This window comes from Physeter macrocephalus, chromosome 21 (genome assembly GCF_002837175.3).
Source record: "Physeter macrocephalus isolate SW-GA chromosome 21, ASM283717v5, whole genome shotgun sequence".
Taxonomy (NCBI): domain Eukaryota; kingdom Metazoa; phylum Chordata; class Mammalia; order Artiodactyla; family Physeteridae; genus Physeter; species Physeter macrocephalus.
The window spans coordinates 89,938,397-89,957,044 of record NC_041234.1 but is presented as its reverse complement, the minus strand read 5'-3'; the positions used below and the strand labels follow the sequence as shown (position 1 = coordinate 89,957,044).

Here is an 18,648-nt window from a genome sequence, read left to right as displayed (position 1 = left end):
ATTGTATCTTTCTAAAAATTTGTCCATTTCTTCTAGGTTGTCCATTTTATTGGCATATAATTGCTTGTAGTAGTCTCTTGTGATCCTTTGTATTTCTTTGGTGTCAGTTGTAACGTCTTCATTTCTAATTTTATTGATTTGAGCCTGCTCCCTTTTTTTCTTGATGAGTCTGGCTAAAGGTTTATCAATTTTGCTTATCTTTTCAAGGAACCAGCATTTAGTTTCATTGATCTTTTCTATCACTTTCTTTGTCTCAATTTCATTTATTTCTGCTCTAATCTTTATGATTTCTTTCCTTCTAATGACTTTGGGTTTTGTTTGTTCTTCTTTCTCTAATTGCTTTAGGTGTAAGGTCAGGTTATTTATTGGGGATTTTTCTTGTTTCCTGAGGTAAGATTGTATTGCTATAAACTTCCCTCTTAGAACTGCTTTTGCTGCATCCCGTAGGTTTTGGATCGTCATACTTTCATTTTCATTTGTCTCTAGGTATTTTTGGATTTCCTCTTTGATCTCTTCAGTGATCCATTGGTTGTTTAGTAGCATATTGTTTAACCTCCACGTGTTTGTGTTTTTGTGTGTTTTTTTTTTTTTTTTTAGCGGTACGCTGGCCTCTCACCATTGTGGCCTCTCCCATTGTGGAGCACAGGCTCTGGACGTGCAGGCTTAGCGGCCACGGCTCACGGGCCTAGCCGCTCCGTGGCACGTGGGATCTTCCTGGACCGGGGCACAAACCCGTGTCCCCTGCATCGGCAGGTGGACTCTCAACCACTGTGCCACCAGGGAAGCCCCGTGTTTGTGTTTTTTACAGCTTTTTTCTTGTAGTTTATTATTTCTATTCTCATCACATTGTGGTCAGAAAAGATGCTTGATATGATTTCAGTTTTCTTAAATTTACCAAGGTTTGCTTTGTAGCCTAGCATGTGATCAGTCCTGGAGAATGTTCCATGTGCGCTTGAAACGAATGTGTGTTCTGCTGCTTTTGGACAGGATACTCTATAAATATCAGTTAAGTCCGTCTGGTCTAATGTGTCATTTAAGGCCCGTGTCTCCTTATTGATTTTCTGTCTGGGTGATCTGTCCATCGATGAAAGTGGTGTGTTAAAGCCCGCCCCCCCCCCCATTTGATCCCTTGATCATTGTGTAGTATCCTTCTTTATCTCTTGTAACAGTCTTTATTTTAAAGTCTGTTTTGTCTGATCTGAGTATTGCTAATCTAGCTGTCTTTTGATTTCCATTTGCATGGAATACCTTTTTCCATTTACTCACTTTCAGCCTGTATGTATCCCTAGATCTTAAGTGGGTCTGTTGTAGACAGTATATACATGGGTCTTGTTTTTGTATCCATTTCAGCCAGTCTGTCTTTTTTTGGAGCATTTAATCTGTTTATGTTTAAGGTAATTACCCCCACCTCTGATACCAGAGAATCAAAGACATATGCCTGCACAAAAACATGTACAGTGATGTTCACAGCAGTAATATTTATGATAGCCAAAAATCCAATGGATGAATGGGTACGCAAAATGTAATTTATTCATAAAAGCAAAAATGAACTCCTGTGATCAAACCCTGCTGGCCTTCAAAGCCAGATGCTCTGGGAGCTCCTCCTCCTGATGCCAGACCTGCAGGCTGGGGAGCCTGACATGGGGCTCAGAACCAGCAGTAATATTTATGATAGCCAAAAATCCAATGGATGAATGGGTACGCAAAATGTAATTTATTCATAAAAGCAAAAATGAACAGATAGGACTACATAAAACTCAAAAGCTTATGCACAGCAAAAGAAACAACAAAATGAAAAGGCAGCCTACAGAAATGGAGAAAAATTTTGCAAACCATATATCAGGTAAGGTGTTATTATCCAAAATATATAAAGAACTCATACAAGCAATAACAAAAAACCCAACAATCTGGTTAAAAATGGGCAGAAGAACTAAATAGACATTTTTCCAAAGAAGACATCAAAATGGCCAAGAGGCAAGATGCTTAACTAAAATGCTAAGTGAAACAAGCCAGACATAAAAGGTCACGTATTGTATGATTTCATTTATATGAAATAGTCTAAAATGGGCAAATCTGTGGAGACAGAAAGTAGATTAGTCATTTCCAGGGGATGCGGGGAGGCAGGATATGACTGCTAATAGGTATAAGGCTTCTTTTTGGGGTGATGAAAATAGTTTGGACTTAGGTAGTGGTGATGGTTGTACAACTCTGAATTATACTAAAAACCACATTTATACTTTAAAATGGTGAATTCGGTGGTATGTGAGTTATATCACTATTGATATAATATTCTATTGTTAAAAAAACTTTTGTACCCATTATATACACACAAACATTTGCAGAAGAAAAAGTAACCTAATGTTTTAAATTTAGGACTGAAAGTCAAAAACGTTTGGGGGACTGACTCAAATGACTCAGCCCTGCTCTCTTGTGAAAAACTAAGCCAATTTAAGTGACTTGGTACCAAAAGGTACTTTACAGAGATCACCCAGTACCTCTTCCAACCCCTTATTTCATGGAAGAGGACACTGAGGCTGAGAAGAGCAGGTGACTTGGCCGGGACCACAGGGTCACACTGCTCGTCCAATAGGCCCCATGGAACTGTCCTTCCCCACCTCTCCCCGACCTCCCCCTCCACCCCTGCCCCCTAAGTGATTAGCTGAGCCTCTTGTCAGCTGTGTTGAAAGTGGTAACTAAGGGCTGTTACTCATAACCCATGACATGCGGAGATGCATTGAGGATGCACCAGATGAGGACACTGCGGGGTGGAGAAAGATGCCTCTTTACGTGTCTGAACAAGGTCAGCTCTTCTTTTGGGGATGAGAATGGTTAGCATTTGTGTATCCCAGGATGGCTGTAAGACAACAAACAAGAAAAGGAGGCAGTTACTGGTTTTTTGGCCACGGTTGCAGGGTCATTGAGGACATTGAACATTAAGATACTCTTACTAATCAGAACAGAGAAATGTTGGCCGAATGGGAGTGATAACCTGCCCAGGGCTCCTTACCCTTTTTCTTCAGTGGAGTTTTGAATTCTCGACTGACGAGCACAGCTCTCCCCAAAACCCAGAACACTTGCCTTTCCAGATCAATGCAGTCCCCTAAAAGCATGTTTTGAAATGACTAAGAAGACACTGTGACAGTCACCTTATTGCTCCTTTGTAATAAGTTTAAAAAATACTACAATCAAACCTTACAGTGTTGTACCCCATGATAACCTAAAATCAGATAAAACACGGCCAGTAGTTGGCTTCCAAATGCCTAGAAGTCTGGCCAGAGGGCTGTGCACGTCTGTTCCATCATCTGATTAATTTCACATAACATGACTCTGAGTTTTCTGTGATTGAATTTTTTTTTTTGGACCCCATCTGTAGCTTTATCAAAGTTGTACCGTGTTTGAGTAGCTCTGCAGAAATAGCAATCACCCCTTTCTTTAGCACAAAGCCTTTTATAGCCAGCTCTGGCCTCTTTCAAGCTGCATTAACATTTAAACATAGTTTTTAGAACAGTTAAAATTACAAAGCACTTTGCGCTTTTTTTTTTTTTTTACTTAATATTATTTGGTGTGTATTTTTGCATAAAGCTGCATTATTTTTCATGTTGATCCTTTTTAATGGTTATGTAATCAATGAATTGAGCTCTTACAATATAGTAAATCAGACCCCTAAAAGGACACATTTAGCTGGATTCCAGGATTTTTGTCCGTTGCTGAAACCAACAACAAAAACTCCTGTAATCAACATCCCTGTACCTACAGTGAGTGTTCGTATGAATTATTTTTCAAAGTCTATTCCATGCACCACCTGCATCAGAATCACTGGGGATGGGAAAGGGGAGGCGGGTCTAAAATGTATTGATAGATTCTCAGGCCTGGTCACACACCCACCAATTTGGACTCTGGGAGGATGGAATCTGAAAATCCACATTAGTAAATCTCCCAAGGGACTTTCATGCTGACTAGAATTTGAGACTAACTCAAAAGGTAAACTTCTTAGAAGAGGCTGCTAGGTAGTTCATTATAATGACCACTGATGGAGTGCTTACTAGGTACTAGCAGGCACTGGATACAGCTTTTAATCCTCAAGCAATACTGTTACTTTTTCTACTTTAGCAGGTTTAACAGGAGTCTCAGGCCAAGTAACGTTGCCAAGTTTAGCTGGCCAGTATCTCACGGGACTAGTATCTGCGCCCTTGTTCTTTAATCAGTCCACGCGTTTCTATCATAAACAGCAGTCCATCTGTGAACCTTCACTTTCTACCTAGTTTAGTCCTGTTGGAGAGAAATTAGAAAAACCTTAGATTCTGGCCTCAGACCTTCCTGTCTGGAGCCAGACGCTGAGCTCAGAACAGACTCTGTGAGAAACACTCCACGGAATAAGAAAAGTGGAGGTAGCAGGGTTTCTTCTCATTTCCCGGGGTTCAGATGCTGTTAGGAATCTCACCTGCGCTCGGTGGGTCAGAAGCCAGCAGGTCAGGTGCAGAGGTGGAGAGGGTGGCCGGCACGGGCATTTGTGCGCTAGGCGATGTGGAAGTGGACACCCCAGAGGTCTGTGGAGTTGTAGTCTGGGCCCTCATGGCCTTGAAATTTAATTTCTCTCTAGCCACAGGCTGGTAGCTTTGAAGAGGGGGGCCCAGACCCACTCAGAAAATCTGGATTGAAAAGGGGAAACAAAGGTTAGCTCTGGAGGGGCCGAGGGTAGACCTGTATGAGAAACAAGAACAGAGTTGTGGAGAACAAGTGCTTTTGTTCCTGGTCCTGAAGCTTTGACTCCATATGGAAAGAAGTGATGATTAGATGGGCGAGGGGTGCGGGGGTGTTTTGAGGAGAGAAAGCGAAGTCTGGCTGAGAAGCTAAGGATGCAGGGCCACAGCCAGAGGCTTGTGGGGAACCCTGCCAGGGGGAAGGTACAGGGAGCTCCTGGCTTTTGGTGAAAAGTGTTTTGAAACCATTTAGAACAGTATAGAGTAGGGGTCAGCAAACCTTTTCAGCAAAGAGCCACAGAGTAAATATTTTAAAGCTTTGCCGGCCGCGTGGTCTCTGCTTAGACAGTACATAAATGAATGGGTGCCCATTTTCCATGCCCATTAGGCCCAAGTCTGCAGAGGAATGACCATTGGCTTTGGAATTAGCTGGACTGGGTTTCAACTGCAGTTCTGACCTCCACTAGTTGGGGAGAGGCAGGCTGTGTAGCCTGATGGTTAAGAACTTGGGCTCTGGGAGTGGAGGGTTCAAGTCCTACCTCCACCACCCATGAGCTGTGTCACCTTAGCTAAGGCCCTTCTCTTCTCTGAACTCCCCTGTCTCAGAGCTGTGGTGAGAATTATATGAGCCAAGCACCTTTACACACACACACACACACACACACACACACACACACACACACACACACACACACACACACACACACACACACACACACTCCTAGCACAGTGGTGCCTGGCATGTGGTAAGTGCACAGTAAATATTAAGTTAGTATTACTGGTCTCTGAGCAGGGGATTCCTCATCTATTACCATCCACTGAAAGGTTTTGCCCAAAATCTATTGTAGTGAGTCATTATTTTCTTCCCAGTTGACAGAGCTGGCAGTCCACCCTCTGAGGACGTTTGCACGAGCCTCCTATGGCGAGCTTTAGTAGGGATTCTGCGCTGGGATTCCAAGCTCAGTCGACAGTCCCTATAACTAGGCTGTGAGGATTAGAGAACCTTAGCATCCTGATGAGATGGGACCACCGTAACCTGCCCTGATCTGAAAGCAGTCAGACAGTTCAGCCTTCCAGCGCCCAACCCTGAACTTGGAAGTGGGACAGAGAGGCCTGATCATGGACCCTTGCATCAAAGCCTCTGATGAGAGGCCTCATCAGACCCTTGCATCAAAGCCCCGTCCTTCACGCTCATAAATTCTTATTAAGCTCATTTATCTGCTTTCCCACCCCAAGGAGATGTTGAGCTGTAACAAGAAGGAAATGGTATGGGGATGGGGAGATGGGAGGTGGGTGTTAGACAAATGAGGAGAATTGTGCCCCGGAGACACCATGGGGACAGACAGCAAACACGTACACAAAGAATGTCATTGTTACATAACAGAGATGTGTAGGGGGAGTGTTAAGTCCAGGGGAAAAGTTCATTTCTCTTCATCATTCTTGTGGTTTAGATGGTGAGAGAGTGCGTATCTCATGCTGGAATTGTCCCTTTGAGCCTCTGCTGGAAGAAGGTGGCCATCGTTTCAGGCTCTCATTCCAACTTCACCTCTGGACCACTGACTCTTGCTTCTTTGTTTTTTTCCTTCTGGGTGAGCTCAGAGGAGGACGTACAGAGACGGGCCTTGCTCTGAAATACCTTCTGCATAAAGGATTCCCTGGGGGCAGAAATGCCTCTGTGCCCCAGGTCCTCATCATTGTCACCGACGGGAGGTCCCAAGGGCATGTGGCCCTGCCAGCCAAGCAGCTGAAGCAAAGGGGCATCACCTGTGTTTGCTGTGGGGATCTGCTTCCCAGGGTAAGAGATTTGGTCATGCGGGGTCAACCCTCTGGGTCAGCCTGGGGACGTCACAGCCATGGGAAGAGAGGGGAGCTGGGAAAACCATCCTGATCCTTCCTGGATCCGTTTTTTCCTCACTTTGCTGTATTTGTTGCTGGCACAAGGGGACTGCCAAGTCTTTGGAAGTCTGAGAGTTTGCATCGTCTTTAATTTAGTCTGAACGCTTGATTTCAAGTGTCAGAAACTTGACTCCAATTTATCTGGGCAGAAATGGAAATTCATGGACTCATCCAACTGCACAGGGTGGGTCAGGGGTCCCTCGGGGTAAACAGGAGTCAGGAGCCAGATGCAGGAATATGCCTTCCTAGAGGAGAGGGGGGCAAAGTTCCTCAATGCTCTCAACCCTGAAAATGGAGGTGACCTCAATGGGGCTGTTGTCATTTGTGGGTGTCAAGTGAAATGACTCTGGTCTGGGCACTGTGCCCTATACATAGAAATCTCTTTATTAATTTTATTATAGTTGTTCCTTGGTATCTGCAGGGGGTTGGTTCTAGGACCCCTGTGGGTACCAAAACCCATGGATGCGTAAGTCCCTTAGTTGGCCACCCATATCCATGGATGTGGAACCCACAGATATAGAGGACCAGCTGTACATTATTTATTCTCTCAGTCAATAAATATAGGTTGTTTTCCTCGTGCCAGACACTATTCTAGGTTCTCAGGATGCACAGACAACAATACAAAGTCCCTGCCCTGATGGAGCTTCTGTTCTAGGAAAGGAACTAGATTTAAAAAAAAAAAAGTGAGTGAATAAATAAGTAACAGTTTCAGGTGGAAATAAAATTCAAAGGAGAAAAATAAAGTAGGGAAGAGGTTACAGAGTGATGGGAATAGAGAGGACAGCTATTTTAGATAGGGGGTCTGGCAAGGCTCCTTTGAAGAGTTGGTTTTTGAGCAGAAACTTGAGTGAGGAACAAGCCGTCCAAATAACAGGGAAAAGAGCAGGCAAGGCAGGCAGATGGAAAGTGCAAAGGCCCTGAGGCAGTAGCTAGTTCGGTGTGTGATAGAAACAGTGAGACAGCCAGGAGTGGCTGGAGCCCAGCAAGCAAGGGGTGAATTATAAGAAATAAGGTAGAAGAGGTGGGCAGGAGTTAGGTCTAGAGCTTTTGTGGGTTATTGTAGAGACTAAAGTTTGTAATGAGTAGTCTGGGAATTCTTTGGGGTGGGGGATTTGAGCAGGAAAATTACATGAATTGGCTTACATTTTTAGAAAATCACACTGACTGCAAGGTAGAGAATAGCCTGGTGGGTGAGGCAGAGGGGGAAGCAATAATAGGGGCAGTGGAGCATCTAGTTAGGAGGGCTTTGGAGCAGCTACATGCAAGATAATGATGGTTTGCAGTAGGGAAGCAGCTGTGACCCCGCTGAGGAGTGGCTGGATTTAGGATGTGTTTGGAAGGCAGAGCAATTGAGTGACTGGTGTATTGGACGTGGGTGTGTGAGAGAAGAATCAAAGATTTTGGCCTGAGCTCCAGTGTGAATGGTGGTGCTATTTACTGAAAAGAGAAAGACTGGGAAAGGAACAAAGGAAATTGAATTCTGTTTCAGACAGGTCAAGTTTGAGATGTGTATTAGCCATCTAAGTAGAGAAGCTGAGTAGAGAGTTGGATATGAGAGTCCGGAGCATAGGAGAAAGGACAGGCATCGAGATTGAAACTGAGGATGGTATTTAAAGCCTAAATAAGATCACCTGGAGCTGAGTGCCAAGTGGACCAGCAAGTGCAGAAAGAGGAAGAAGACATGGGAAGAGAGGGGAGCTGGGAAAACCATCCTGATCCTTCCTGGATCCGTTTTTTCCTCACTTTGCTGTATTTGTTGCTGGCACAAGGGGACTGCCAAGTCTTTGGAAGTCTGAGAGTTTGCATCGTCTTTAATTTAGTCTGAACGCTTGATTTCAAGTGTCAGAAACTTGACTCCAATTTATCTGGGCAGAAATGGAAATTCATGGACTCATCCAACTGCACAGGGCGGGGTCAGGGGTCCCTCGGGGTAAACAGGAGTCAGGAGCCAGATGCAGGAATATGCCTTCCTAGAGGAGAGGGGAGCACAGTTCCTCAATGCTCTCAACCCTGAAAATGGAGGTGACCTCAATGGGGCTGTTGTCATTTGTGGGTATCAGGTGAAATGACTCTGGTCTGGGCACTGTGCCTATACATAGAAATCTCTTTATTAATTTTAGTATAGTTGTTCCTTGGTATCTGCAGGGGGTTGGTTCTAGGACCCCTGTGGGTACCAAAACCCATGGATGCGTAAGTCCCTTAGTTGGCCACCCATATCCATGGATGTGGAACCCACAGATATAGAGGACCAGCTGTACATTATTTATTCTCTCAGTCAATAAATATAGGTTGTTTTCCTCGTGCCAGACACTATTCTAGGTTCTCAGGATGCACAGACAACAATACAAAGTCCCTGCCCTGATGGAGCTTCTGTTCTAGGAAAGGAACTAGATTTAAAAAAAAAAAAGTGAGTGAATAAATAAGTAACAGTTTCAGGTGGAAATAAAATTCAAAGGAGAAAAATAAAGTAGGGAAGAGGTTACAGAGTGATGGGAATAGAGAGGACAGCTATTTTAGATAGGGGGTCTGGCAAGGCTCCTTTGAAGAGTTGGTTTTTGAGCAGAAACTTGAGTGAGGAACAAGCCGTCCAAATAACAGGGAAAAGAGCAGGCAAGGCAGGCAGATGGAAAGTGCAAAGGCCCTGAGGCAGTAGCTAGTTCGGTGTGTGATAGAAACAGTGAGACAGCCAGGAGTGGCTGGAGCCCAGCAAGCAAGGGGTGAATTATAAGAAATAAGGTAGAAGAGGTGGGCAGGAGTTAGGTCTAGAGCTTTTGTGGGTTATTGTAGAGACTAAAGTTTGTAATGAGTAGTCTGGGAATTCTTTGGGGTGGGGGATTTGAGCAGGAAAATTACATGAATTGGCTTACATTTTTAGAAAATCACACTGACTGCAAGGTAGAGAATAGCCTGGTGGGTGAGGCAGAGGGGGAAGCAATAATAGGGGCAGTGGAGCATCTAGTTAGGAGGGCTTTGGAGCAGCTACATGCAAGATAATGATGGTTTGCAGTAGGGAAGCAGCTGTGACCCCGCTGAGGAGTGGCTGGATTTAGGATGTGTTTGGAAGGCAGAGCAATTGAGTGACTGGTGTATTGGACGTGGGTGTGTGAGAGAAGAATCAAAGATTTTGGCCTGAGCTCCAGTGTGAATGGTGGTGCTATTTACTGAAAAGAGAAAGACTGGGAAAGGAACAAAGGAAATTGAATTCTGTTTCAGACAGGTCAAGTTTGAGATGTGTATTAGCCATCTAAGTAGAGAAGCTGAGTAGAGAGTTGGATATGAGAGTCCGGAGCATAGGAGAAAGGACAGGCATCGAGATTGAAACTGAGGATGGTATTTAAAGCCTAAATAAGATCACCTGGAGCTGAGTGCCAAGTGGACCAGCAAGTGCAGAAAGAGGAAGAAGATAGAAGGGGACTGAGGTTGCAGGTACCATGGGGCTGCCCTGATTGTGCTGTGTCCTGGTGACAATGATGACAGCTACCACCATTGCCAATAAGTTGGTATTAAACACAAGCTGCCTTATGGCTGGCTCTTTCTGTGTCCTCAGATATAAGGAGTATAAACCCCTTGAGAGAGGAGAGTGGGCGTTACTTCATGGCTCGCTCTCAACCCTGAAAATGGAGGTGACCTCAATGGGGCTGTTGTCATTTGTGGGTATCAGGTGAAATGACTCTGGTCTGGGCACTGTGCCTATACATAGAAATCTCTTTATTAATTTTAGTATAGTTGTTCCTTGGTATCTGCAGGGGGTTGGTTCTAGGACCCCTGTGGGTACCAAAACCCATGGATGCGTAAGTCCCTTAGTTGGCCACCCATATCCATGGATGTGGAACCCACAGATATAGAGGACCAACTGTACATTATTTATTCTCTCAATCAATAAAAATAGGTTGTCTTCCTCGTGCCAGACACTATTCTAGGTTCTCAGGATGCACAGACAACAATACAAAGTCCCTGCCCTGATGGAGCTTCTGTTCTAGGAAAGGAACTAGATTTAAAAAAAAAAAAGTGAGTGAATAAATAAGTAACAGTTTCAGGTGGAAATAAAATTCAAAGGAGAAAAATAAAGTAGGGAAGAGGTTACAGAGTGATGGGAATAGAGAGGACAGCTATTTTAGATAGGGGGTCTGGCAAGGCTCCTTTGAAGAGTTGGTTTTTGAGCAGAAACTTGAGTGAGGAACAAGCCGTCCAAATAACAGGGAAAAGAGCAGGCAAGGCAGGCAGATGGAAAGTGCAAAGGCCCTGAGGCAGTAGCTAGCTCGGTGTGTGATAGAAACAGTGAGACAGCCAGGAGTGGCTGGAGCCCAGCAAGCAAGGGGTGAATTATAAGAAATAAGGTAGAAGAGGTGGGCAGGAGTTAGGTCTAGAGCTTTTGTGGGTTATTGTAGAGACTAAAGTTTGTAATGAGTAGTCTGGGAAGTCTTTGGGGTGGGGGATTTGAGCAGGAAAATTACATGAATTGGCTTACATTTTTAGAAAATCACACTGACTGCAAGGTAGAGAATAGCCTGGTGGGTGAGGCAGAGGGAGAAGCAATAATAGGGGCAGTGGGGCATCTAGTTAGGAGGCCTTTGGAGCAGCTACATGCAAGATAATGATGGTTTGCAGCAGGGAAGCAGCTGTGACCCTGCTGAGGAGTGGCTGGATTTAGGATGTGTTTGGAAGGCAGAGCAATTGAGTGACTGGTGTATTGGACGTGGGTGTGTGAGAGAAGAATCAAAGATTTTGGCCTGAGCTCCAGTGTGAATGGTGGTGCTATTTACTGAAAAGAGAAAGACTGGGAAAGGAACAAAGGAAATTGAATTCTGTTTCAGACAGGTCAAGTTTGAGATGTGTATTAGCCATCTAAGTAGAGAAGCTGAGTAGAGAGTTGGATATGAGAGTCCGGAGCATAGGAGAAAGGACAGGCATCGAGATTGAAATTGAGGATGGTATTTAAAGCCTAAATAAGATCACCTGGAGCTGAGTGCCAAGTGGACCAGCAAGTGCAGAAAGAGGAAGAAGATAGAAGGGGACTGAGGTTGCAGGTACCATGGGGCTGCCCTGATTGTGCTGTGTCCTGGTGACAATGATGACAGCTACCACCATTGCCAATAAGTTGGTATTAAACACAAGCTGCCTTATGGCTGGCTCTTTCTGTGTCCTCAGATATAAGGAGTATAAACCCCTTGAGAGAGGAGAGTGGGCGTTACTTCCTGGCGCCCAGCCCACCCTCAGCCCCGCATAGGGCCGAATAGAGTGCCTTGCACGTAGTATTTGCCCAAAGGTTTGTCACTGAGGATAGAATCACCCATGGGTGGAAATACTGGCCCGTTCTGGGGCTTTCTTCTTCGGCTGCTGGCTGGAGTAGCACTTCTCAGACCATCTGTGGTGAAGGTCCAGTTTGTTTTTTTTTCTAATCCATCATGAACTGATACTTTTTTAAAAAAAATACAATAAAAATGAGTTACTAGAAAGATGAAATAAAAACAAAATAGAAACTCAGATATTTATTATTTGACCCAACAGACATAAAATGACTGTCAAGTTGCTGTACGATTCGTTTCTAAATGCTTGGTGTCTATACTTATCAGATTCTGAATCAGGGTGAAACAGTTTGGGGCTCTTCACTGGCCCACAGACCATACTTTGAGCATCCCTAGTGCAGGGAAATCGAGAAGCCATTGTTCAGAAGAGGGGGTACGGCTCAGATATGAAGGCCTGAGCTGCAGACACAGGAAGCCTCTGAGAAAGCCTGTTGGACTTCCAGGCCTACCTGACCCCTCCCCACTCCTAGTAAGAGGCCAGCTCACTGTTGACCAGTGGTTCTCCAAGCGTGTTCCTTGGACCAGCAGTATCAGCATCAACTGGGAGCTTGCTAGAAATGCGCACATTCAAGCCCCACTGCATTGAATCCAAAACTCTGGGGCAAGGAGCCTCAATCTGTGCTTTTTCTGGCCCCTCAGCGATTCTGATGCCGCCAAAGTCTGAGAACCACTGCAGTGTGAGATTAAAGACTGTTGCCTGTTCAAACTCTTTCCCCTTTTTAGTGTATATTGAGCCCCTTCTCTGATGGTTCTCAACTCTGGCTGAGCATCTGAATTACCCAGGGAGCTTTTAAGAAGGTCTGTTTGGGGGTCGGAGAGCTAAGGGTGCGGCCCGGCATACTTTTTTAAAAAAAATACAATAAAAAGGAGTTACTAGAAAGATGAAATAAAAACAAAATAGAAACTCAGATATTTATTATTTGACCCAACAGACATAAAATGACTGTCAAGTTGCTGTACGATTAGTTTCTAAATGTTTGGTGTCTATACTTACCGGATTCTGAATCAGGGTGAAACAGTTTGGGGCTCTTCACTGGCCCACAGACCATACTTTGAGCATCCCTAGTGCAGGGAAATCGAGAAGCCATTGTTCAGAAGAGGGGGCACGGCTCAGATATGAAGGCCTGAGCTGCAGACACAGGAAGCCTCTGAGAAAGCCTGTTGGACTTCCAGGCCTACCTGACCCCTCCCCACTCCTAGTAAGAGGCCAGCTCACTGTTGACCAGTGGTTCTCCAAGCGTGTTCCTTGGACCAGCAGTATCAGCATCAACTGGGAGCTTGCTAGAAATGCGCACATTCAAGCCCCACTGCATTGAATCCAAAACTCTGGGGCAAGGAGCCTCAATCTGTGCTTTTTCTGGCCCCTCAGCGATTCTGATGCCGCCAAAGTCTGAGAACCACTGCAGTGTGAGATTAAAGACTGTTGCCTGTTCAAACTCTTTCCCCTTTTTAGTGTATATTGAGCCCCTTCTCTGATGGTTCTCAACTCTGGCTGAGCATCTGAATTACCCAGGGAGCTTTTAAGAAGGTCTGTTTGGGGGTCGGAGAGCTAAGGGTGCGGCCCGGCAGAGCTGCCCACTCAATGCTAATGTGAGTCTGGAACTGAGAAGCCCCTCTGTGTGCCAGGTGCTGTCCTAGGTGTTGGGCAAAGTGTCTGGTTTCTGTGGCTTCAGAGGAGAATGGGGAGCTTTACATTAGGAGGTTTAGAGATACCTGAAGGTTTTGCTGTATTGCCAAGCCGTGGTCTATTTTGATGAATTTTTGATAGGCAGGGTTCTAAATGTGTCACTGACCGCCTTGTCTTCTTAAAAACAGGTTTCTCAACATCATTTAACCCTTTCTTCATGCCCTACGGTCATCATCCCCCACATCATTTCTCTTCTGGACACTAACAGTGCCCTCTGGTTGTTGAACTATGCCAGCTCCTGCCTCTACACGGCCTCATGTTGCTGGCCTTTGAGTACTTATTGCCACTATTTATAATTCTTCAGGATTTTTTTTTCTGTTACTAGCTGTCCCTGTTTGTTCTTCTCTTGCTGTCACCTAGAACCACTTTCCTTCATTTCCTTTCTAGTTAAAAATTTTTTTTTTTCATTTTTGGCTGCATTGGGTCTTCGTTGCTGCTTGCGAGCTTCATTTTTAGAAAATCACACTGACTGCAAGGTAGAGAATAGCCTGGTGGGTGAGGCAGAGGGAGAAGCAATAATAGGGGCAGTGGGGCATCTAGTTAGGAGGCCTTTGGAGCAGCTACATGCAAGATAATGATGGTTTGCAGCAGGGAAGCAGCTGTGACCCTGCTGAGGAGTGGCTGGATTTAGGATGTGTTTGGAAGGCAGAGCAATTGAGTGACTGGTGTATTGGACGTGGGTGTGTGAGAGAAGAATCAAAGATTTTGGCCTGAGCTCCAGTGTGAATGGTGGTGCTATTTACTGAAAAGAGAAAGACTGGGAAAGGAACAAAGGAAATTGAATTCTGTTTCAGACAGGTCAAGTTTGAGATGTGTATTAGCCATCTAAGTAGAGAAGCTGAGTAGAGAGTTGGATATGAGAGTCCGGAGCATAGGAGAAAGGACAGGCATCGAGATTGAAACTGAGGATGGTATTTAAAGCCTAAATAAGATCACCTGGAGCTGAGTGCCAAGTGGACCAGCAAGTGCAGAAAGAGGAAGAAGATAGAAGGGGACTGAGGTTGCAGGTACCATGGGGCTGCCCTGATTGTGCTGTGTCCTGGTGACAATGATGACAGCTACCACCATTGCCAATAAGTTGGTATTAAACACAAGCTGCCTTATGGCTGGCTCTTTCTGTGTCCTCAGATATAAGGAGTATAAAGCCCTTGAGAGAGGAGAGTGGGCGTTGCTTCATGGCTCCCTGCCTACCCTCATCCCCTCATAGGGCCGAATAGAGTGCCTTGCACGTAGTATTTGCCCAAAGGTTTGTCACTGAGGATAGAATCTCCCATGGGTGGAAATACTGGCCCGTTCTGGGGCTTTCTTCTCTGGCGGCTGGCTGGAGTAGTGCTTCTCAGACCATCTGTGGTGAAGGTCCTGTTTGCTTTTTTCCTAATCCATCACGAACTGATACTTTTTTAAAAAAAATACAATAAAAATGAGTTACTAGAAAGATGAAATAAAAACAAAATAGAAACTCAGATATTTATTATTTGACCCAACAGACATAAAATGACTGTCAAGTTGCTGTACGATTCGTTTCTAAATGCTTGGTGTCTATACTTATCAGATTCTGAATCAGGGTGAAACAGTTTGGGGCTCTTCACTGGCCCACAGACCATACTTTGAGCATCCCTAGTGCAGGGAAATCGAGAAGCCATTGTTCAGAAGAGGGGGTACGGCTCAGATATGAAGGCCTGAGCTGCAGACACAGGAAGCCTCTGAGAAAGCCTGTTGGACTTCCAGGCCTACCTGACCCCTCCCCACTCCTAGTAAGAGGCCAGCTCACTGTTGACCAGTGGTTCTCCAAGCGTGTTCCTTGGACCAGCAGTATCAGCATCAACTGGGAGCTTGCTAGAAATGCGCACATTCAAGCCCCACTGCATTGAATCCAAAACTCTGGGGCAAGGAGCCTCAATCTGTGCTTTTTCTGGCCCCTCAGCGATTCTGATGCCGCCAAAGTCTGAGAACCACTGCAGTGTGAGATTAAAGACTGTTGCCCGTTCAAACTCTTTCCCCTTTTTAGCGTATATTGAGCCCCTTCTCTGATGGTTCTCAACTCTGGCTGAGCATCTGAATTACCCAGGGAGCTTTTAAGAAGGTCTGTTTGGGGGTCGGAGAGCTAAGGGTGCGGCCCGGCAGAGCTGCCCACTCAATGCTAATGTGAGTCTGGAACTGAGAAGCCCCTCTGTGTGCCAGGCGCTGTCCTAGGTGCTGGGCAAAGTGTCTGGTTTCTGTGGCTTCAGAGGAGAATGGGGAGCTTTACATTAGGAGGTTTAGAGATACCTGAAGGTTTTGCTGTGTTGCCAAGCCGTGGTCTATTTTGATGAATTTTTGATAGGCAGGGTTCTAAATGTGTCACTGACCGCCTTGTCTTCTTAAAAACAGGTTTCTCAACATCATTTAACCCTTTCTTCATGCCCTACGGTCATCATCCCCCACATCATTTCTCTTCTGGACACTAACAGTGCCCTCTGGTTGTTGAACTATGCCAGCTCCTGCCTCTACACGGCCTCATGTTGCTGGCCTTTGAGTACTTATTGCCACTATTTATAATTCTTCAGGATTTTTTTTTCTGTTACTAGCTGTCCCTGTTTGTTCTTCTCTTGCTGTCACCTAGAACCACTTTCCTTCATTTCCTTTCTAGTTAAAAATTTTTTTTTTTCATTTTTGGCTGCATTGGGTCTTCGTTGCTGCTTGCGAGCTTTTCTCTAGTTGCGGCGAGCAGGGGCTACTCTTCGTTGCGGTGCGCGGGCTTCCCATTGGGTGGCTTCTCTTGTTGCAGAGCACGGGCTCTAGGCGCTCGGGCTTCAGTAGTTGTGGCACTCGGGCTCAGTAGTTGTGGCGCATGGGCTTAGTTGCTCCACGGCATGTGGGATCTTCCCGGACCGGGGCTCAAACCCATGTCCCCTGCATTGGCAGGCGGATTCTTAACCACTGTGCCCCCAAGGAAGCCCTCTGGTTAAATTTTTCTCATCAGCTATGGGTTGCAAAACCAGACGACTAAATCTGTTAGGACTCTGTCTCAAATAAGAGCCGACGGTTTGGGTGTGAGGCTCTCCTCTGAGGAAGTTCGTGGACTGGAGCATGTGCACGTTATGACCCATGGCTGAGCCTCCTCGAGGTCCTTCTGTGCTTCACTTCTAGACCTTACCTGCATCCTAGGTGGATGAGGTTGCAGCTCTGTGGCTCCTGCATCAGTGGGTGGCGGGGCTGTCCACAAGGAGCCCAGTGTCTAGGAGACGGGTGAGTGCGGGGCGATGAGCCATTGTAACTTCTCGGCTGGGGGCTCAGGGTACAGGTAGGAGGAGCTGCGCATGCCGTCCAGCGAGCCAAGGGAGCAGCACGTGCTGATGGCCGAGCAGGTGGAGGATGCCGCCCACGGCCTCTCCAGCACCCTCAGCGGCTCTGCCACGTGCACCATTGCCTCTCCGGGTGAGTAAGGCCTTTCCGTGTGGAAAGGAGTGGTCTTGCCTGTATGGAAGTGGGATGCGGGTGAGGAGGGTTCCCCAAGGCCGGAGGTCAGGACTCGGGAGGTCCCCCTGAGAGGGAGGGAAGAGGAATGGAGCCCAGCAGCCTCGGCCCTGGGGCACTCTACTCTGTTCTTCCGCCCTGTGTCAGGCCCTGTGGGGTTCTAAGGCTGGGAATTTCGAACTTGTCGCATGAGGTAGAGAGGCTCAGATCCGGTGGGGTCCCCTCCCCTGCTGTCAGCACAGGGAGGCCTCATCTGGGGGTGAGATCCCTGTATCCCCAGTAATCTTTGTCAGGCTCCATCCAGGAGCTAGAGTGATAGTATTTGCCCAAAGGTTTGTCACTGAGGATAGAATCTCCCATGGGTGGAAATACTGGCCCGTTCTGGGGCTTTCTTCTCTGGCGGCTGGCTGGAGTAGTGCTTCTCAGACCATCTGTGGTGAAGGTCCTGTTTGCTTTTTTCCTAATCCATCACGAACTGATACTTTTTTAAAAAAAATACAATAAAAATGAGTTACTAGAAAGATGAAATAAAAACAAAATAGAAACTCAGATATTTATTATTTGACCCAACAGACATAAAATGACTGTCAAGTTGCTGTACGATTCGTTTCTAAATGCTTGGTGTCTATACTTATCAGATTCTGAATCAGGGTGAAACAGTTTGGGGCTCTTCACTGGCCCACAGACCATACTTTGAGCATCCCTAGTGCAGGGAAATCGAGAAGCCATGTTCAGAAGAGGGGGCACGGCTCAGATATGAAGGCCTGAGCTGCAGACACAGGAAGCCTCTGAGAAAGCCTGTTGGACTTCCAGGCCTACCTGACCCCTCCCCACTCCTAGTAAGAGGCCGGCTCACTGTTGACCAGTGGTTCTCCAGGTGTGTTCCTTGGACCAGCAGTATCAGCATCACCTGGGAGCTTGCTAGAAATGCACACACTCAGGCCCCACTGCATAGAATCCAAAACTCTGGGGCAAGGAGCCTCAATCTGTGGTTTTTCTGGCCCCTCAGTGATTCTGATGCCGCCGAAGTCTGAGAACCACTGCAGTGTGAGATTAAAGACTGTTGCCCGTTCAAACTCTTTCCCCTTTTTAGCGTATATTGAGCCCCTTCTCTGATGGTTCTCAACTCTGGCTGAGCATCTGAATTACCCAGGGAGCTTTTAAGAAGGTCTGTTTGGGGGCCGGGAGAGCTAAGGGTGCGGCCCAGCAGAGCTGCCCACTCAATGCTAATGTGAGTCTGGAACTGAGAAGCCCCTCTGTGTGCCAGGTGCTGTCCTAGGTGTTGGGCAAAGTGTCTGGTTTCTGTGGCTTCAGAGGAGAATGGGGAGCTTTACATTAGGAGGTTTAGAGATACCTGAAGGTTTTGCTGTGTTGCCAAGCCGTGGTCTATTTTGATGAATTTTTGATAGGCAGGGTTCTAAATGTGTCACTGACCGCCTTGTCTTCTTAAAAACAGGTTTCTCAACATCATTTAACCCTTTCTTCATGCCCTACGGTCATCATCCCCCACATCATTTCTCCTCTGGACACTAACAGTGCCCTCTGGTTGTTGAACTATGCCAGCTCCTGCCTCTACACGGCCTCATGTTGCTGGCCTTTGAGT

At 46.1% G+C, this 18,648-nt stretch overlaps 1 protein-coding gene across 1 annotated transcript in view; it reads left to right on the top strand.

Moving 5' to 3' along the window:
• LOC102991777 (von Willebrand factor A domain-containing protein 2) overlaps positions 1-18,648 on the top strand; it is a 55,868-nt gene that overhangs the window by 24,459 nt on the left and 12,761 nt on the right. The window contains 3 exon segments of the mRNA XM_024128066.1: positions 6,300-6,495; positions 16,773-16,775; positions 16,877-17,006. Coding sequence (XP_023983834.1) covers positions 6,300-6,495; positions 16,773-16,775; positions 16,877-17,006 — 329 coding nt within the window.